At 43.6% G+C, this 22,893-nt stretch overlaps 1 protein-coding gene across 1 annotated transcript in view; it reads right to left on the bottom strand.

Moving 5' to 3' along the window:
- Window positions 1–22,893, bottom strand: part of LOC147700959 (urokinase plasminogen activator surface receptor-like) — a 140,376-nt gene that overhangs the window by 100,039 nt on the left and 17,444 nt on the right. The window contains exon 2 of the mRNA XM_086929790.1: window positions 5,524–5,637. Within this exon, the coding sequence (XP_086785916.1) occupies window positions 5,524–5,637 (114 nt within the window). The remainder of the gene's footprint in view (window positions 1–5,523; window positions 5,638–22,893) is intronic.

Below are 22,893 nucleotides of genomic sequence, written 5' to 3' on the forward strand. Positions count from 1 at the left end.
CTGGCAGTTCGGCCTGGACTGTTCCCATGAGGCACAGGGTCAAGACTGATTTGCATAGAGCTGTGTCTGAACTGGGGTGGCGAAGTGAGCAAAAGAACGATGATGGATTCAACCCAGATCTGTGACTTGGGGTGAGTGTCTTAAAAGTTTCAGCGCTCTATCCATCATCTCCTTGTGCTTGCTTTATTTTCCCTAAGTAGGCAGGGTATGCCCAGACGTGGGTCCCTTGCTCACTTTGCCACTGGATTCAAGCTAGCCTGGCTGATGAGAGCTGTTAGCCTGAAACCGGTCACAGGATGCTTGTTTCCGGTCCAGGGAAGACATGGCTTGGCAGTTTGGGCTGGACTGTTCCCATGAGGCAGAGGGTCAAGGCTGATTTGCATATAGCTGTGTCTGAACTGGGGTGGCGAAGTGAGCTAAAGAACGATGATGGATTCAACCCAGATCTGCGACTGGGGGTGAGTGTCTGAAAAGTTTCAGCGCTCTGTCCATCATCTCCTTGCGCTTGACATTATCAATTGAGCATAAGTGGTTTGAGAGTTTATGTGTTTTAAAGATGTATACTAACCTACTACAAAAGTTAAATTAGTATACTAGGTGCACTACAACTGAGTGATACTACTTCTAACATATATTATGTGAGTGGTTATGTGACTGTATGTATCCTCATGTGTATGGTGCGTGAGTGGCTGTATGGGTGTATAAGTGGGTGAGTAGCTCTGTGGGTGAGTGAGATGCTGTCTGAGTGGAGGTGCAGGTGAGTGAGTGGGTGTGTAGTGACTGTTTGGGTGAGTGAATGGGTGCCTGGATGGCTGTATGAGTGAGTGATTCAGTCTCTAAGTGGCTGTATGGGTGAGTGAGTGGCTGTTTGAGTGAGTGTTTGGCTAAGTGAGTTAGTGTATGAGTAGCTGTATTGGAGAATAAGTGTCTGTGTGAATGGTTGTATAGGTGAGAGAGCGAATGGGTGATCACTTGTATGGATGTGTATATGGATATGTTCGTGGTTGTGAGGGTGTGTGAGTGCTTGCATGGGTGAATGAGTGGCTGTTAAGAGGCTGTATGGGTGAGTGAGTGGGTGTGTGTGAGTGACTGAGTAGGTAAATAGGTGGGTGTGTGAGTAGCCGTATGGGCGAGTGTGTGGCTATGTGAGTGGCTGCAGGGGTTTGTGAATGGTGTGTGAGTGGATGTATGAGTGAGGGAGTGGGTGTGTGAGTGCATCTATGGAGGAGTATGGGGGTATGTGAGTACTGGTATGGGTCTGTAAATGGGTATGCGATTGGTTGTGTTGGTATTTTAGTGGGCATACAATAGGCTGTATGGGGGTTTGAGTAGTTCTGTGGCTGATGTCATCAGTGATGTAATCAGTGAAGTCATTTGAGATGTAATCAGTGATGTCACTGACCATGTCATGAGTGATGTAATATATGAGGTCATAATCAGTGCATTACGGGGGCGTAAGTAATAGTTAGCTCAGGTAACTATAATTGCTGAATTTCACTGGTTTTATATGAGTGAAATTTGAGCCTAACTATAACGCCCCTGTAACCTTTGTTTTTTTCAGTGAATTTCTAAGGTTTTTCAAATTCTATTTCCTAACTATAACGTACCAGTAACGTTTGGTTTATAATTAATGTCTATGTTTTTTTAACTAGTAATTGTATTTGCGGAGTGGTGAAGAAAGGATGCGGGCCTCTGACCACCTCTCAGGAATCTTGCTGTTTGGGAATTACTAGAGGTAACAGGAGAGCTTCTTGGCCCCCAAAGACCCTCAGCATCCAAGAAGACTTCATCCCCAAACCAGTAGTGTGCCAGGAGGGGCATTTACAGAGTGGTGGAGAAAGTGGGCATGGCCTTTGAAAACCTCTCTGCAATCACGCTGGGGGGGACCTATTGAAGGTAAAAGGAGGGGCAGTTTGCCCCTAAGGGCTCCCAAGAACCAAGATAAATGTACTCCCCAACTAGTAGTGTGCATGAGGTGTGTTTTCAGAATGGTGGAGTAAGGGGGCAAAGCTGCCAACAACCTCTCAGCAATTGCGCTGTGTGGGACTAAGTGGCGGTAACAGGATGGGTAGTTGGCCCCAAAGGACCCTCAGGAATAAAGTGGACTTCATTCCCCATCCAGTATTGCTCCAGGAGGTGCATTTGGAGAGTGGTGAAGAAAGGAGGCATGTCCTCCAAAGACCTCTCAGCAATCCCGCTGTGTGGGACTTGCTGGAGGTAAGAGACAGAAAAGGTTCCTGGCCCCAAGGACCCTCAGCATCCAAGGGGACTTCATCCCCCAAACAATAGTACACCAGGAGGCACGTTTGCAGAGTGGGGGAGAAACGCGGCGGGCCACCGGTCACCTTTCAGTTATACCCTGTGTGGGACTTACAGGGTAACAGGAGGGGTTGTTGCCCCCCAAGGACCCTCTTCAGCCAAGAAGAGTTCAACCCAAACCAGCTGCGCATCAGGAGGCACGTTTGCAGAGTGGTGGTGGAAAGGGGTGGGGCTTCCGGCAACTTGACGTCTGTTTTTTTTTTTTAATAAAGGGAGAGGGGGCAATTTCGGCCCCGGGAACCCCCATCATGCGAGGTCAGGTCTTTTTTGAAATGGGAGGGTGGCGTGCATCCCCCTTTCCAGGCCAATTTTAGCCTTTGGGACCCAATCCCTCTGGCCCTGCCATTTAAAAAAAATAAAAATTAAAAATAAGAGGCAGGGGCCTGTGTGACCCCATCCCAGGCTGATTTCGGTCGTGGGGACCCCATCCCCTGGAGCCGAACCTCTATTACATCTGTTGGGGACCACGGAGGGTACCTGAAGGCCCTCACAGTTCCTGCTAGCCCACCACCTCCTGAAGGGCAGGCATTGCTTTTACAGAAAGGGAGCATGCAACTCCCTCTCTGTAAAAGCAATTTTGCTCCACTTTTAGCAAGCAAGAGCATTTTTATGCTCTCGCTTGCTAGAAGCGGAGCGTTTGCTATTGCTTGGCGGGAGTTGTAAAGCTCACGTTCAGCCATAGAAAACAGCTATGTCCTAGGGTGTGGACACCCCGGGACATAGCAGGAGATGGCCTTGGAGAGTTGGCGGTCCCTGGGGCTGCGAGGGGTCCACATTCTATTAGATTGATACCCCGGGGAGAAGGCCGCCCCGGGGGTCCATTAGACCCTCCCCGCAATATTATTATAAGATTGCTCGGGAGGTGGTGCTCCCCGGGCATAATGAGCCCCAGGAGGGGGGAGCCCGTGTGCACTCCTCTATTATTAAAGTATTGCTCACTGGACCTGGCACACCTGGGGGCGGATAATGAGCGAAGAGCGGGAGTCTGCACGTATTTTATTTTGTTTTCGATCAGATCCGTGGATCCCAACAGCATTTTTTTTATTGCTTTTTAAGACCCAATGGCACCCTAGTGGGACCTACCCAAAAGGCCTAGGGGTCAGGGTGTTTCTACCCTGCCCCCTTTTCTTTTTATTGTATATTTTTGTGGGACTCGGTTCAACTGAGTCTCAAGATGGCTGCCAACACTTCCTGATTGAAGTGTTGGCAACCAATCAAATTTCAGTACAGTTTCAATAGTCTGTTGGGCTCCCAGATATCTATATTTAATAAAATTAAATGTTTCTGAAACTACTGAACGGATTATACTCAAATTCTTCAGGATCTCAAAACTGTTATGGATCTTTTAGAAAAGCTAGGATTTATTGTAAACAAAGAAAAGTCAATACTGTCCCCCTCAAAGTCCATGGAATTCCTAGGTTTCAATATGATTTGAGAATGCATGCTCTTCGCCCTTGTGGTGTTAATCAGTTGCTTATATCCTTGGTTAAACCTCATAGGGGTATCTCCTCTGCCTCTATTGCAAGATGGGTCAAAATTGTTATGACTTTTGCTGGTGTTGATCTAAATATCTTCAAACCACATTCTATCAGAGGTGCTATGGCCAGTAAGGCCTTTTGGTCAGAAGGTAAGTTAGATGATATTCTAAAAGCTGCTGATTGGTCAAATTCTAGAACCTTTGCTCATCATTATTGCAAACCTATATCTCACATGTCTGATGTTGTTTTACAAAGCTACCAACATGCATAATGGTAGCCTCCGGTCTTGTAATGAAATTGTGATTCTCCTATTAACATGACCAGAGAATCTGGATTTCATTAAAGACACGGAGGCTAACATTATCCCTCCCACCCTTCCCTGGGTGGTTGATGGTTAATATTTTTTTTTCTTACTGTTATGCAATAATAATCTTGCCTTAACAATGAACATTATAATTATAGAATGTTTTATTTTAATTCTTTGAATTCCTTTTCAGGATTTATCTTTGTTTATATATATCTAGATTTATTTACACTTCTTTTCTTTTCAGATAGCCTCTCGTGAACCTTTGTTCCTGATTTTTTTCTCTACGGATCTTGGAGCTTTCACTTGCCTATATGAAGTCTCATCGTTGAATTTCTCATTGGGACATTTCCTTTCTCTCCTTTACTCCTTATTTAAAAGAGGCTGATTGCCTGGATCTTACTAGAATTGTTTTGTTAGGATTGTTCCATTGGAACTTTTGCTTTGTGACATATGCGGCTGTTTGGAGTTGCATTAAAAGTTATATGCATAATGTTAGCCTCCGTGTCTTTAATGAAATCCAGATTCTCTGGTCATGTTAATAGGAGAATCGCAATTTACTCCAATTTACAAACAGCAGGCTTTCTAGACCAACAACTAGCTTTCTGACAAATTTAGTGTAATTCCATTCAGTGGTTCAGGCTGCTTACAATACTTAGGGCCCGATTCACAGAACTAACTTAAGACAAAATTCTAAACTTACTACCATTTTGGTATTCACAGAAGGCACTTACTCATTTCGGTATTCACAGAAGTTAGTAGTCCTAACTTTAGTACTCCTAAATGCCTTCTGTGAATACCGAAAGTCTTAAAGTTAGGATTTTTCTCAGTTTAGGAGTAGTAAAGTTAGGATTCCTAACTTTAGGACTTCTAAATGCCTTCTGTGAATACCGATATTTTTTTCTGATAGTTTTGAACTAACCGTTATATGTAAAGGATCACAATATTGTGTTAAATGCTGTTTTTGACAACTAATAGTTTCGTCAACTATATTGTTTACCACAATAGTGTGCGAGTGAGCCAATTCATTAGGATGTTGAGGGAGGACGAATGGTTGAGATAACTTGTTAGGGCTAGAAGATGAGGTCTAATTGTTACTAATCAGTGTATAGCTTTGAAGAGTTTGCAGCAGCTGAAGAATCTTGTGTTCATAGATGTAAGGTTTTAAGACTGGGTAGTTGTCAAGAGGCACTTGGCTTTCACGGCTGTAGTGAATTGATGGTAGTTTTAGATGCTGAACTGCCCTTTGCTTTCATTGTTGTAGGGGTGACTGTAGGGGCTGGTGTTAAGATACGCAAACATTCCATTGGTGCAGTGGATTACATTAGGGGTGGTTGTTCAAGTGTATTTAGGTTTCCTTGGGTTCGGAGTATGGGAGTTGTTCGGCTGTTCATTGTTGTGGACCAGTTCCTGTGTACTTACCTTGATATGAGTAGGCTGTGGAGATGCAGGTTGGTTGATGTGCGTAGCACTCTCGGATGGTCTCGTTGCAGCTATAGGGTAATCCGTAACACTCCAGGCACTCGAGGCAGAGTCCTGATGAGAGAGGAAGACTGAATGTTAGAGGGAACGAGCTCAAGATGGGGGAAGAAAAGAAGGAGGTGGAAGAGACGGGAAAGAAGCTTAGGGAGTTGAAAGGTGAAGAGGGAAGAGAAAGAGAAGGGGAGAGACAGAGAGGCAGTGGGAGGAAGAGAGAAGGCAGAATGGGGAGTCAGAGAGAGATGGACAGACAAATAGATTGGAAGTGTGGAGTAAGAATGTGAAGGTTTGTGAACGAGGGAGAAGGGGATCGTGACTGTGGAAGATGAGGGAATGACGAAGGGAGAACAATAGGAAAAGAAGAGAGAAAGAAGAACATTTGAGAGAGTGCGACAGAGATGGAGAGAGGTAAAAGGAGGGTGGAATAGGTAAATGTAAATGTAAATGTGTTGTATTTGTATAGCGCGAACAGTAACCTGTAAGCATCCCGGCGCTTGTACTCCTACCACAAGGGAACCCCTCCTGGCTTTTCCTTGTGAGGTGTCCACTCCTGGGCATCCCATGGTGAAACCAGGCATCCCTTGTGTATCGGGGGCAGTTGTGGAGACTAAGCAAGCTATTGCCCAGAGTTGCAGCGTGGGGCCCATGCTTAGATTCAGCACTGAGGCGAGAATATCCGGTCAGAGGAATTTAAGCCCGATCCCGCCGAGGCGGGAATCGAACCCTGGTCCCTGGCCAGCGCTCTGCATCAAGGTCTGCCGCTCTAACCATTGAGCCACACTTCTCCACAGGTGTAGAGAGGTAGGAGAAAGGAGTGGGCAGATGATTAGAGAGGATAGAGGGAGATGGAGGATGAAAGTTTGGGGGTGAAGGAGATGAGTAGAGGCTGAGGAGGAGATAGGGAATTGGAGATGAGGGAAGGGAAGTAGAGGAAGAGGTAGGTTACAGCCAAATAATTGACAGCAACTAGCAGTGGCATGTTAAGGACATTGTGGAAACTGCTCCGATGGCTGTCAGAACCATCACGGAGGATAGTGGCACAGGTTTTAGTCATCTCCAGACTGGTCTGAGGGAACTCACTGTTTCTAGGCAGCCAAAGGTTAGTCATAAAAAGACTGCAAGTTATACAAAATGCTGCAGCATGTATCCTACTTAAGCTCCCAATTGCCACTCTGCCACCTTTACCCTGGCATGCCTTCACTGGCTGCTGGTAATAAAAGGGATACACTTTAAGGTATAGTGCATGGCCGACAGAGCAATGTACAAAAGAGGTCCCAAGCTGATTCAACGTTTACTTACTCCTTACCATGCCACTAGCCTGCCATGATCTAACACGCAACAGCTGTTTGCAGTCCCCAGGACAATAGGAGCCATGAGGGGAGGGAGATCTTTTACGTTCCTCACACCCAAACTTTGGAACTCACTCCAACAGAACCAAAGGCACACTAAATCTGAATTAGCTGTCAGGAAATTGTTAGCACCCTTTCGTAACCATAGTTTTATTTACCCTCTTTTACTCTGATCTTTAAAGCATAATACTGGGTGGTCATAGCGCTGGGACACCCTATTGGGTAGCCACACGCTTAAGAAATCTCCATGAGCAGAATAGAATATAATAGGTGGAGAAGGGATAAGGGAGAGAAGGAGATAGAGAGAGAACTAGCAGTATTGACAAACAGAGATGGGGAGGGTGAGAGTGAGAAAGAGGGGACGGAAGAGACAGGAGATTGTGGAAACTGATTTGAAGGACCGTAGGGCAATCCAGGTTTCTTTTGTGACATTTAGAGACTTGTACCTCTGGTGTTCTGTACCGGCCTAAGATGGCATCCAAAACTGAGCACACAGGTCTTCCTTCTAGCTCTTTGAGACTCACTCCAGTTATCAGGGGGGTCAGAAGGAAAGACTCTAGATTGATTGCATATTCTGAATCAGATCCTGAAAGGCCTTCAGTGGTATTAGACTCCAGAAAAACTTTTTTACCAGAAGCTGTCCACGGTCAGACTGCTTGGATCTTTCTCTTCGGATACAGAAGTCTACTCACCTGATTAGGTAACCTAAGGCAATGAACCGTCTGCAGTACTTCCGGGTCACATCTCACAGCGCAGTCAAGTCTTGGTTAGCTTTACTGAATATCCACATCAAAAATATTGTGGCATGCTAATATCGAGGACAGAAAATCAAGGGACAAAATATCAAAAGGGTCACATCTCACAGCGCAGTCAAGTCTTGGTTAGCTTTACTGAATATCCACATCAAAAATATTGTGGCATGCTAATATCGAGGACAGAAAATCAAGGGACAAAATATCAAAAGGTATGTGCAAATAGGGCAGTATAGATTTACTAACACTACCTCCACGTCTACGTACCTTGAAGATATATCTCCCGTGTTGGTATAGACATGTGGAGTTAAGTATAGAAAATCTAGACTTACTTACCTGACAATATATTATTTTCGATATCCTGACCTCGATATTCTGTCCTATCAATAGTATTGATTTGATATTCAGGGGGCACAGCCAGTCTTGGAGGGAAACTGCACGGTTGCTTAGTTTGACTTTTTCACCACAGGGTGACAACTCCTAGAAATCAATTGTCCTCGGTAGGAATTCTCTGCCACACCTGCCCCACTGCCTCCACAAGGTCTGTGCCGTGCAGCCCCTTCCAGCTGAATCCTCATCATGTGACTTCAGTAACCAGGCTCAGAGCCTGGCCAAGATGACCCACACTCCTGTAGGGGAGGCTGTGAGGGACACAATCCGCATGATGGTCTCTTCCAGCATTTGGGAGTCCTGGGTAGAGACAGCCTGCCTTATCTTCTCCATCAAAGTCAGAAGATGTAGTGGGCAGACCACAGCGATGCGCCACTCAGTGCTCTGAAGTGACTCTCACCACCTATTGTGCCCACAAGAGACGCTGAAGGAGCACAGCCCGCTCCCCCTCCAGTGAGTGGTCCCAGCTAGTGTCTTTATGGAACCCCCAAACCAATCTCAGAGTTCCTGGCTCATTCTATGAATACGACGGGCACTGTGACATCCCCTGAGGCTTGACGACTGGAAGTGGGGGAAATTCAGTCAATTCCTGAGACCTGGCATTTTAAAAGGGCACCTCATCCCACGGTGGTTAGTCGGCGGACAATTCTGAAGCCCTTCTGACATGGCATTATGAAGAACAAGGGTCCTTAGCTTATTTAAGAATCAAAGCAATACAGTATAGGTACACAATGGAAAACTATACGAGTTAAAGTTTCCAAACCCAGCCGGGAAAGGAGTTTATTTTCTGGAGGCAATGTCCAATCTTACAATATAAACAAAATAGCTCGACACAAGCCTGTGCCGTACACAAAAAGAGGGGAAAAAAGAAAGATAGCGTTAAAGTGAAAGGGGTGTCTTTCAGGCAAAGGAAGAGAGCAAGGACAGGGTACTGTAAAAAAATCAAAGATTAATAACCGTATCGCCTGGAGTTGAGTCTACACAGTCTCATTTAACAATATTACAAGTGTAAACCCACTCGTGGGTGTCGACGTTTCGATCCCTTTTGCTCAACTAGATACATGGGATCATCATCAGGACTTTTATAATAGACAAAAACATGCCTGAATGAAATAAATAAAGCCTGTTAGGAGAAAAGAGAAGAAACAAGATTTTTCAAAGACTTAAGAGAATTTTTCACATATGTACCAACTTTGTAACACTTTCTCAGTGTGTGACCAAGTGCACAGTGTTTGTGCCCTAATAAAAACAACAATATTTACAAATTCCTCGGATTCGCAGTGTCATGCGTGAGAAATTGCGTCAGAGAGCTGTGCCGTGAGAGTGCTTAGTCTAAGGGAGAAAGGATATCCATCGTGGGGTGAAAGTGCAAGTCTTAGTGACTAAGGGTGGTGCAACTGGAGGGAGCCCTACGGGTTCAGCATTGAAAATGGTATATTCATACCTCAGTATGTCGAGGAAAGTGACCTCAAAGGGTTAGGGGTCCTTCCCTTCAAATTACAGCGATGGTGCTAGGATAGGGACAGAACATACAATAGGATTTAGGGTTGGTGAACCTCGAAGGTCATGAAAAAGGGGGGAGTAGGATAAAAGTGAACCTACCACGTCATTAACGTCAGGGAGGTCTTTAAGGGGGTCCGGCAGAAAGTTACTTCATTTACAATTAAGTAGATGTAACTCGAAGTCCGTTTCCAACTGCAAAGAATAGCAGCTCTGAAAACACAAAGTTACATTTAGCTCGGTCGGGTGAAAATGGCAAAGGCTTACCATCCAAGGAGGTAGGAAATTAAAGGACATACCTTACTCCATTCTGTATGAGCACAGGGAGTAGCTTTAGCACTGCAGGCAACGATGGCCGTGCATGTAGAATGCCACAGTTTGGCGATAAAGACGCTGTGAAAAGACAAGGGAATCAATTCAGCGCATGGTTGTAGTGACGAGCCATGAGCCGAGCGGGAAACAATATCCAAGATATTAACTCACCAGGTCTGAATGTAGACGCGTCTCTCGTGGGGCTGCTCGGTCAATGCCGGATGCAGAGCAACGGTGGCTGTGTACGAGCGGACTGAATACAGCCTCGCCGGTCACGTGACTGCTATTACGAGCGTCACAACTGTTAGTAAAGGCGGGGGCCATCTTGGAGTGGATGGTAACGCTTTCACTGTGAGGGGGTGCTCGAAATAAACATTAGTGAAAAAAGTGAAGCATTCTCATTTTGGGACAAACGTGAATTTTAGGTTTTTAAGTATCAGAATAGATTCCCAAATGTCGATACAATTCCATTACTTCTTATTATTCATACTTCATATATGAATCCAAAGCACTGTTTCCCCATGTATAAAAATCTGCTTTTGAGTCTCAGATTGTTTGATGTTAATAGTTTTTTACAGGTTGTCATGGCGTTTACTGTTTCATGATATAGTCTGTTGATTATGCATAGTCTTGGTTCAATCAAAGCAATGTAGTCCAGTCCTCGTTACGATTGAGTCCCTTCTGGATGGTATTGAACTGGATGATTGATTTCAGTTCCTCACGGTTCAGTATCTGTTGTAGGTTGCCACCTCTCTGGGGTAATTTGATGGCCTTCAAAACGGTCCAGCGGAGATCATCTGCCGTGTGGTTCAAGTGGGCAAAATGCTCAACCAGGGGTGCGTTGGGAGTTCCACACCTTATGCGACTGCGATGCTGACTTATTCTTGTTTTTACTTTCTGTGTAGTCTGGCCCACATACATCAAGGGGCAAGGACATAAAATCGCATAAATAACATTGTGACTGTTACAGTTTGTGAAGTCCCTCATGTCAATCGTGATGTTATTGTGACTAAACGTGCGCCCCTCAAGTGTCAGATCACATACAATACATTGTCCACATTTCGCGTGACCTCTCAATGGGGGTAAGCCCCAGTTTGACTCAATTGTGTTCATGGGTGGTGGTGCTGGTAGGGCCGCTCGAACAAGATGATCTTTTATATTCCTACTTTTTTTGAACGCAAATAAGGGTCTGTCAAAAGTTAGCTGGCCCGAGTTTAAGGTTGGCCAATGTCTTAAAATTGTTTTACGAATTTTATTGGAGATTGGCGAGAAAGTCGTGACACACGCTATTCTCTCTGAGCTGGGCCTGGTCTTAGGTTGGAGCAGAACCTCCCTGGGGCAACCAGGGCCCTGCTGGTTGTGGCCTGCCTTGTTCTTCAGAGGGCTGCCCTGCTGGTTGTGGCCAACCTTGTCTTCAGAGGGCTGCCCTGCTGGTTGTGGTCTGACTTGTTCATCAGACGGCTGCCCTGCTGGTTGTGGCATGCATTGTTCTTCAGAGGGCTGCCCTGCTGTTTGTGGCCTGCCTTGTTCTTCAAAGGACTGCCCTGCTGGTTGTGGCCTGCCTTGTTCTTCAGAGGGCTGCCCTGCTGGTTGTGGCCTGCCTTGTTCTTCAAAGAGCTGCCCTGCTGGCTGTGGCCTGCCTTGTTCTTCAAAGGGCTGCCCTGCTGGTTGTGGCCTGACTTTTTCATCCGAGGGCTTCCCTCCTTCTTGAGGCCTGCCCTACTATGTGAGAAGGAAGACTAGTCCTGTTTCCTTCATCCCAGGCCACCCAGTGTGTTTCCAATGATCAGTTAGCTGACTTCTTGCTCTCTGCTACAGGAAGCTGCAACTGACCCTGTTGTTTTGCAATTTTTACTTAAAAGTTTACAATTGCATATTTCTGGTCCTAGTGATTGGATTTTTGTTGTTTTGGCCTCATTTTATGTATTACATTTTACTCTATGTTTCTAAATTGGTGTGCTGTGTTTTTACTTTATTACGTTTTTTGTGCTGAATAAACATTTAACACAGTTCCTTTAAGTTAAGCCTGACTGCTTTTGTGCCAAGCTACCAGAAGTTGAAGCACAGGTTAATTTAATGACTTTTGTGGTTCACCCTGACAAATATTGTTGTTATTGTTTGAGGACGGTTTTGACCCATCCCCAATCAAAAAAATTTTTGGGACGAGTGTATGAACTCTTACCATCCATTTCCACTCCTTGAGAAACCTTCTTGAGGAAGAATAGGGCATCTTTCTTGGGACATACAAACAACACCTGTGATGATCCTTCAGCAATTTCTGATGACCAACCATATGAACTGGACTCCAACTCCTGTTCTGCTTTTTTGTGTTCACCCTTCTTTCCTTTGCGGTGAACACACTAAATATTGATTCCACAATATCGAATGGACAGAATATCGAATCAAAAATATAGAATGGACAGAATATCGAATAATCAAAATATAGATAGGACAGAATATCGAAATTGGGGTAGGAAATATCGAATTCCACAATATCGAATTTTATAATATAGATTTCCACTATCGAATTTTATAATATAAATTCCCATAATATCGATTTTTTTTTAGTGTTATGTATGGTAGTAAATGTGTTAAAATTATGTATTATTTTTCTATTGTATGTTTACTTTTTTAAAGTAATGGCAGTTATGTAATTTAATTTTTGGGTAATTTAATTCCTAAGCGGGTTGTTGGTTTATAGGGGAATAGGGTGGAAAGTAATTTAATTATATTAAAATAAATATAAATTTAAATTTATATGTATTTATAATTAATTGATTGATAATTAATTATTAATTGGTAATGGTATTTTATAAATTGGTAATACATTTTTATTAATTGATTAATTGATGATTCAGTTAATTGTATTTTTTATTATTAGGAGCGGGTTGTGGGTTTATAGGGGAATAGGGTGGGAAGTAATTTAATTATAGTAAATTAAATATTACATTTTATTTATATGTATTGATAATTAATTGATAATTAATTATTAATTGGTGTTTAATGTTTATTAATTTCTAATTAATTTGTATAAATTGGCAAATAATTTGTATTTGATTAGTTGATAATTATGTTAATTGTATTTTTTATTATTAGAAGCGGGTTGTGGGTTTATAGGGGAATTGGGTGGGAAGTAATTTATTTGTAATAAAGTTAATATTTATTTTTATTTATATGTATTGATAATTAATTGATAATTATTTATTTATTGGTAATACATTTAATAATTGGTAATACATTTTTAATTGGTAATTATTTGTTATTAATTGGTCATTATTTTTAATTATTTTTTTATTGGTATTGATAATTAATTTAATCTTATTTTAATAATAAATAATTTCTTTCCCTACTGTTGCACTGTATGGAGTGGGAATAGTAATTTTTACCCCTACGCTATCCAACGTTTTCCCTACTGTTGCACTCTCTGGAGTGGGAATAGTAATTTTTACCTCTACGCTATCCAACGCTTTCCCTACTGTTGCACTCTCTAGAGTGGGAATAGTAATTTTACCCTCCCGCTATCCAATGCTTTCCCTACTTTTGCACTCTCTGGAGTGGGAATAGTAATTTTTACCCCTACGCTATCCAACGTTTTCCCTACTGTTGCACTCTTTGGAGTAGGAATAGTAATTTTTACCCTCCAGCTATCCAATGCTTTCCCTACTGTTGCACTCTTTGGAGTGGGAATAGTAATTTTTACCCCTACGCTATCCAATGTTTTCCCTACTGTTGCAGTCTCCGGAGTGGGAATAGTAATTTTTACTCCTACGCTATCCAGCGTTTTCATTACTGTTGCACTCATTATAAATTACCAGATTTTCTTTTATTTTAATTAATTTAATTATATTTTATTAATTTATATAATATGTTTATTTATATATATGTCAATATATTTTTATTATTGTTCTAAATATTTTATAATTAAGATTAATAATTATTTTATATTATTATTAAGTACATTTATATTAAAAAATGTTGGTTTACATTTCGTTTATTATTTTAACATTTTAAGCTTTTTTACATTATTTTAATTATGTTTTATTTAAATATGTTCATTATTTAATTATATTTCTAGTATTTTTAATACATTGATAAAATTAGATATTTTAACTTTCTATATTTTGGAATCGATATTTTAGTACTTACCTGTTTGTAGATAGGCATTCTATATTCTGTCCCTCGATATTTTGGCGTCAATATTTTGATAATTCGATATTTTGTCCCTCGATATTTCGATACTGATCCCCTTCGCAGCTGTACCGGCTTGATGCCAGGTGCCTTGTGAAAGTCTTCCCCTTGACCCCTTTTTTGGCCTGCACTCTTTCAGTCTTTCCTCCCACCAAGCTCCACAGGGTTCAGCCCCACTGGCCCACAACATCTGACCTTACCATCCGCCCCTTTGGCAAGTCAAGTATTCCCATGTCCAGTCAGGGCTCCTTCTTGTCATGGACTTCTCAGAGACAGTTCCAATATGTGTCCTGCTCTCAGTCTCTCATTTGGAGAACTGCCCCTGCACCATTTTTCTTCAGCCCCCAAGAGATCGATAGGCCTGTTGCACCTAGCAGAATTCCCCTGTTATTTCTTCCAGTCCCTAGTAATTTCTGCATTTCTGGCAGTGAACCAGATTGTTGCACATTGCCACCCCGTCTAGAGTGGTATCCAGGGGGCCAGAAAAATATTTCTTAATTCCTCAACATACACTCATGCACATTACATCATACTCTACATGAACCACACCCTAACACCTCCCCACATATCACGTGTTTCCTCTCCAGAGTCCACCCAAAACCATAAGGATCCTAGAGAACACAACATCAATATGTTACATCTCCCCTTTGTTAAGTAAAAAAGTGGTGAGCATCACAAAAACACATTTCTTCAATCCGTCAGCGAGGTGTTCACACTTGTCGGCCGGACTGGGTGATCCGAGATGATTGAGGTCCATCCTGAGCGCTCAGGTGCTTGAGCCGGACCTGTGGCAGAAGTGCTTCACGCATGGTTTCAGGACTCGACAAGTGTTGTGATAGGTGCTTGAAATGTGACATGTCTTGAGTGCTTGATTGTCAAGGACAATGTGCTGTTATCATATGTCCCTTGCATGCTACAACCTCGAATGGATCAGCGGCAAAAGGAGTGTCAGTTAACCATCCTCATCTCTGTTTAACCAGTACACTGTCTCCTTTGTCCAGTGCTCACTTCAGGGCATAGCAACGCCAATTTGCATATGTTTTCATTTTCTTTTTCTGAGTCACGTCAATTTCACAAACCTTGTTGGCATTCACTGATCGAACCAGGGTCCATTGAGGAAGTTTTGTTCTGATGACTGTCCCAAATACTAATGTCAAGCAAAATTCCCCTTAGGGCAGTATTACACAACAAGCATACTCACATGAGCAATAGTATATTCACTACAGACAACGTGAACAGTGAGGAAATGTAAAAATGCATTCTTAAAAATAAATTCTTAAAAAATGTATCATTTATTCAAACAGTCATTAACACCTTAGCTGCTTCGCAAATATCCCTGCCCAGTGCTGCGCTGTCCATTGGAACTAGTGCTGAATGGACGTCCAATGGTTGTGCGCAGCACTGGGGAGGTAGCGCTCGTGACGACCGTTGGCCGTCAGCAGCGCTTAAGAGGTTAAAAACATAGTCAGCCCTAGCATCAATACAATACTAATCAGTAAAAAAGATTTCAATACATTACAACACATACATTAACCCGTTTACCGCGTTTTTCCCGTAGTGAGGCACTTCCGCAAAACGGACGGGGCCGCGTCGGCCATTGGCCGACTGCAGCACTGGGGAGGTAGTGCTGCCGTCGGCCAATGGCCGACGGCAGCAAGGAAAGGGTTAAATACACAGAGGCGAGAGACACTATAAGGAAATATGGTTCCTTTTTCAGCGAGATAAAATACAAAGGTCAAACTGAGATCCACTCTGATTTATAATCAAATTGCAGTCAGAGTTATTGTCTCCACAGACTTAGCGTATTTTCTGCTCATAAGTGCATCGACGCGTCCCAAATAGCAAGGTGGCTGGACTCTCACAAGTTGTGGAGTGAGGAGTTAAACAATATGCCCATAGGGCTTGGCACAAGGCTTGGATCGATTCCCTCCATTGACGCGTGTTCAATGATTCTCTCAAGGGTGCCCATGAATTGTTCAATGAATATGACTCGTTACTATGCGAGTCATTACATGGCGTGCCTACACAACGTGGTCCTAGGACCGCGTTGTTACCACGCAATGCCATTACTATGCAAGTCATTACATCGACTTGCCGTAGATGGCGCGCTAACATTAGGAATGTATAATTTACTATTCCAACTCCAGCCTACGGAACAGTAGGGAAGGTGTTGGAATAGTAAACTATACTATTCCTTATGTTAGCATACCATCTACTGCAACTCGATGTAATGACTTGCGTAGTAATGGCATTGGGTGGTAACAACTTGGTTGTTGTAACAACTGCGTTGTAATTGCATCGTGGTCTAATGGCCGCGATGTAGAGGTTTCCCTTGTTCAACAACACATTGGCCTGGGGCCAGAGGGGTGTACTCTTTTGGTGTAGGACGAACGGTGAGTCGGATAAGAAATTCTTCAAACATTTTGCTGTTAAAGGGCGGGCCTTTATCAGATTAGAGGATTTCGGGGCTGCCCCATGTTGCAAAGATGTCATCAAGCTGTTCTATGACTTTGTCATGGGTTGTTGAAGAGAGGTCTTTCACCAAAAGAAAACGTGAATATTCATCTATGACTGCTATGAGATGGTGTCCATTTCCTAACGGACTAAAAGAGTCAACTGCAACCTTCTCCCAAGCATCGGCAAGAAGGTCAAACATTGTCACTAGGTGGCGAATCAACTTGGGAGACAAACAATTGCAAATGTGGCACACCTTTAGCTCCTTCTTGACTGGCTAATATAGCTGAGGGAACCCACACTCAATCTCTTAAGGCTCTCTTGGTGGCTGCGATACCCTTCATGGGCCAGCTGGATGACCCGCTGTCTTAGGCTTCCAGGTATGAAGATTCTTGACCCTTACAATGAGGAAATATAAATTTTTGGTCAAGTTATGTTCCCTATCGTGTACCCCACCGTCTCCATGTACTAGCTTAAAGTGCATGTAACTTCCCTCCTGTGCCAGCTATGAAGACGCAAATACATTTGCGTCCAACGTTAACATGTCCTCTTTCAGACCCACCCAGAATGGGTTGAATAGTCCGTTCCTAAGTATGCCATGCCAACGTCTTTTTGTGGTGTACTTTACACGTTTTTCAGCTCTGGCGAAGCAGGCCCTGAATTCTGCCATCGAGCCTTTTTCCGCTTTCTGACTCTGAAAGCCTCAGCCCAGGCTGTCTCTGTACCCGTGACCTCTGCCTTACTCCCTGCGCGGCTCACCGCGTTTAGCTCAGCCTGCTGCCTGCCAAGACTGAATTCAACCTTCGAGTTATCTGTTCCGCTCTCCGAAAATGCATTCCTGCCTACTAGTTTAAGTAAACATTCCCCCAGCTGCAGAGCGAAGGGCCCGGCCTTACTGTCTCCGTGCAAGTAATTCATAGCCTCTGTTACCATGGCAGGCCCATGCCCCTCGCATCTCATGCAGACACTTAGACGCTTATACACGCACTCACAGTCAGTATAGAATAGCTTCTGCCCCAGAGACCTTTTCCGCCCAGATAATATGGTTCCCAAACATCAGATATCAGATATGATAGAGGTACGAGTTGATCTGACGTGCCAGACTTCTGTCTCTTTCCGCCATTGTAAATGTCAAGTCCCCTGCGCCCTCCAGTTTCACGTCAATCACACGTCATGCAGCCGCGCGCGCATCCAGGCCTCAGATTTCTGCTGACATTGCAAGATTCTGCTTTTTGTTGCCACCCACTTATGACACCTACTTATGACGTTTCTAGCACACACCTCTATGTTCACGCCTAGTTCACGCCTTCTAATTACGTATCATTACCACGTGTGTGTTTTATCTTGTTTCTCTCAGCTGTTACGCCTACTGTATTGGTTTCTATAATGTAACTTAAGTATATAAGCTATGTATTGTCAATAAAATATTGCTCTATCCCTTCCTGCACCCCAGTGGTGGCAGGGACAAGATATCCGGTCATGACCATTCCTTTTTAAGGAATAAAACCCCTAAGAACTCTAACACCACGGACTCTGCCTTTTTCTTTCCGATTGAGTTATTATTGATTAAGTACTTACCTGCATAGAAATTAGGACGGTAAATCAAATATTTACCACATTATTTTGGCGCCCGAATAGGGACCCCTCCCCCACCCCACGCGCCGGTTGGTGCGTTGCAAGCTCTGTCCCCTGCCATCAGTTAGACGGAAACTACGCATACTGGCAGGATTTCCTGTATCTTCCTCTGGCCCACGGAGGCGACGAAGACTGCAATTAGCACCCAGACGAGGCGGTGAGGAGCGCGGAGGATCCCGACCAGAGCCTAGTCGAAAGAAGCAAGGTCCGAGGTGTCAAGAGGCCCACCAGTTTTCCGAAGTATCAACGTGTCGAGTCGAGTCGAGTCCGGTCCAGTCCAGTCGAGTTTTCCGAGGCCTTCTGTTTTCCGTGCTTCCCGGTGAGTACCATTGCTGGGACGTATCTAGACGGGTTTGGGTACACAAATTCGGTCTGCACTGTTTTAGACAGTGTATCTGTACTGTTTAGCAGTATATCAGTTATCCTAGTTCTTGCACTGTTCTCAGCAGTGTATCTGTGCTGTTTAGCGGTACATCCAGTATAGGGGGTAGTCATATATGTTTTAAATGTCTTTTTTTATGTGTTTAATGTCGTGGTATGAGTGACTGTTTCTAATGTGCATTATTGTGTTCTGGTGTAACTAATTGTGTTCAGAGTCAGAATTAAGTAGCAAGGATTGAGCATTCAGTACTGAGTAAACAAGATGCCGTTTTTCAATAAGCTAAAACAGATAGGAACTAGAAAAGGGATACTAGAGGAAGAAATTCCTATTCCCCCTAGGGATACTCCTGGAAATTTCATGTATCAGAAACATGGCATAGACGCCATATTGTATCTAGATTTATGGGCCGATTATACTAAGCATCTAGACGAAAGACACAGATGGCCTGTTACCGGAACATGGGATGCCGAGTGCATCATGAAGGTAGAAGAAGCATTATGGAAAAAGAAAGCCAGACAATCTCAGAAAGACGCCATAGAATTTTGGCGTAAAGAATCACATAAACGTGCTGAAAAAGCACTCCGTAGAGAAGACAGACATAGAGAAGAATCAGATAAAGCCCGAGAAAACGAATTAGTTACTGAAGGGATTCGAGTAAAATCAGAACAAGTAGACCGCGCACGAAACAATCTTGTAAATGGTATGTACTTAGTAGCCGAAGGTACGCCTGAGGCCACTTCAGAAATGCCGAAAAATCTGCCACCACCATTGGTTCCAATTAAAGTAAAACACAGGACTACTAAAGACATCTTTCTGAATTCCTATCTAAATGATGTAGCACCCGCTTACACCAATCCACCTGCCCGCGTCCCGCCTACTGACGGTGACGGAGGTGGCAACCCGCCCCAAGATCGTATTTTGCCACTACCGCAACAAGGTTCTCCCGTCCGACAGCCTGTTCCTCCACCTCCACCACTCCCCCCACCTAAAATTAATATATCAAATCCGCTTGCGCTAGATCCTACTAAAAGACAAGTTCAAGTACAGATACAGACTCCACAGAGAGATAATGCTCAAGCCTCCGCCTCAGGAGGTGCGACCGGGGGTTACCAGACCCCGCCAGCAACACACAGATTAAACCTTAGGGACATGCAGAAGCCCTTTACATTCCAATCACCCCGTCTCGACATACTCAAAGAACCGCTTCAAGTTTGCAGATACGATCCAGTACCCGGTAAAGACGATAGGATGTTGATAGCATCGCTACGTTTACGACAAGCTACAGATTACCTAGTGTTATTCGCAGGAATGAAAGAGCACCTAGATAGGATATATCATTTTGTCCGGACTGGGGAAAACCCTGAAAGTATTAAGGAGGCCATGGCACATCAGAAAGTCGACACTCAAGCATATATACTACGTTTTTTCATAAATTGCTTAATAAGAGAACGAGACAGACCTGAGACAGAACAGGATGAAATGGATGCCCTAACAAAGTGGGGTCAAAATATAGCCAAAGGAAAGCATGATAAACAGAATTGCATAGCCAGTATGTACAGGAAAATAAGAAGAGCAGTAATAGAATTACACGAAAATGAGAAAGAAGGAGCTTCCTCTGAGGAGGAGGAAGGATCTGGAGAACCAGAAAAGACTACAGACACGATAGCGTATGTAGGTAAAGGAACTTATCTTAGGAAAGGCATTCGTCCAGAAAGCAAGAGAGTCTTCCTCTCTGGCATAACAAAACCGAATTCTCCTGAACATCAGTTTCAAGAGACTGATAAAATGCTTCGAGAACGAATGGGGTACCATGTACTAAATTCTATGGATGAACAAGAACTAGCCCGGTCAGCTGTATTATGGGCTGACAATCCGAACATATACAATAATGACACAGTAGCGCAGACATTCCTGAACCTTTCCCCAGATGAGCAGAAATTAGCAGGTGTATACATGATTCAGCACCTCCTCACGTTATTCAGACATCAACATTCTGACCCAGGTCCCTTACACGATACATTAGAAGCACTACTCATGGATAGATGGAGAGGCCTAAGTACCAAGTTAATTCAAATAATTCTAGAACAACGGCACAGATATAACACGTTCTTAAGCTCCGAATACGTTCCCGCTCCGCCCCCAGAAAGAAAAATGTATCATATGGAGCGTCTACATGGCATTGAAAGTCAGAACCCCTTACGAGAAGTACACCCAGTCATGGGTACTGATAACACCCTGAAACGTGTGTATGTACACACACCTCTGACCAAGTTAGAACTATTGGAAATGAAGAAACTAGTACCGTGTCACGATAAAGACCCTGAAGGTTTTCACAGAGAACTTAAAGACATGTTACTGATGGGAGATTACACATATGAAGATATTATGAAAATGTTAAAGGTACTGCTGCCCACGGGCATCTACGAGAAGCTGAAGGAGAGAGAATGGGAGGTGGGGGATAAAAAGATTGTGTGGACAGAAATAGAGGACGAGGAGAAACTTCGTACCCCTGGGCTAGGCCTTGGGGAGAAAACTAAAGCATTACCAGGTTTAATAGTACAGGTTCTGCCAAGATTACTGACAACTAGAAAGGAAAACTGGGACGCAATTTCGGCCTGTAAACAGAAACACGATGAAGATACTAGTGACTTCTATTCAAGATTCGAGAAATGTTTTATTATCAATAGTGGCCTTAAGCCGATTAGCGAGTCGTACCCGCATCTTTTTGTATCAAAATTAGTCGAGAATTCCCTGCCACTAGTTAAGAACCGCGTGTACAAAGTTGAAAGTACTTGGCAAGCAAATACGCCATCCCAGATGTTACAGATGTTACAATACCATCAGAACAGAATTAGAGAAGAACAGGATCAGGAACAGAAACGCATGAAAGACACGAAAATGAAAATGTTAGTGGCCCAGTCGGTTCCAGCCGACGGTCAGAGAAAGGGTACGACCCAGACAGGTCACGCCGCAGCTCCCGTTAAAGGGACATGCAATTATTGCAAGCAGCCAGGTCACTACGTACATGAATGCCCAGTCCTGAAACATAATATATCCACAGGTAAAACTAAAGAAAGACCGCATCCACCTAGACAAAATCAGGGTCAGCAACAGACTTCACAGAATATACAGCCCATGCAGAATACACAGCCTATGCATGTTTCACCACATGCAGCACAGACAGCGGTACCACAGAGACAGTCACAGTCACAGCCACAGCCCATTGCCGCGACTCATCAAGTCTCGCAGCAGATGTACCAGTATGCCCAATCTGATTACCCCGATTATCCACGATACACATGAAACAGCCTAGAGAGGGAGGGTGGCTTACCTCTTATTGAAATTCCTGTAGATCAAGAGGGTCCTTATGTACACAGTCAAGTATTGGGAAAAGACAGAAAGTTTTTAATTGACACAGTGGCAAGTCGCACCACAATCAGCCATGATGAAGTCCCAGGGGCACCCCTCTCAGGCTCACAGAATGTTTCCCTTGGTTTTTCAGGACAGCCTATTGTAAATGAGGTATCGAAACCCGTCCCCCTGGCTGTGGGTCCATTATCACGTGTTACAGACTTGTTACTTACAAAATCTTGTCCAGAAAATCTGTTAGGAATAAAAACATTGAAGGCTCTAGGAGCTGTGATCTGTTGTTCTCCGGAAGGAGTTAGACTTTTCTTGAGAGACTTTAAGGGTCATTATGTATTACGAGAGTTTGATGTCAGATTGAAAAATGTACCGGATCACTTATGGGCAAAAGGCCCAACTGACGTAGGTTGTATGCACATTACACCATACCGTGTTACACTCAAACCAGGTGTTGTTCTACCCAGAATCAGACAATACAAGTTACCACCCGATGCTGTAGTGGCTTTACTGGAAATCATTGAAGAGCTCATTGCCCAAGGAGTGGTCGTAGAGACCGACTCCAATATCTGTAATTCCCCTATCATTCCGATTCTTAAACGTACTGATCCCAATGCACCGCCAGTATATCGGCTGGTGATTGATTTAAGAGAACTGAATAAATGTATTGTTCCACAGTACCCTGTGGTTCCCGACATCTCTTCCCTATTGACTGCTATTGATTCAGAAGCAACGTTCTTTACTGTAATTGACCTCAAGAACGCCTTCTTCAGTGTACCTATTGACCCAGAGAGCCAATATCTCTTCGGATTCAGTTTAAATGGACGAAGTTTCAAATTTTCACGCGCACCTCAAGGATTCACAGAAAGCCCCAGCATCTATAGCCAAGCACTGAAAAGACAACTTGATTGTATCATAATGCCAGTTAACACTGCCTTACTGCAATACGTCGATGATCTGCTGATCACCGCACGAAGTGAGCCCGAAT

Source organism: Lissotriton vulgaris, chromosome 7, assembly GCF_964263255.1.
Source record: "Lissotriton vulgaris chromosome 7, aLisVul1.2, whole genome shotgun sequence".
NCBI lineage: Eukaryota > Metazoa > Chordata > Amphibia > Caudata > Salamandridae > Lissotriton > Lissotriton vulgaris.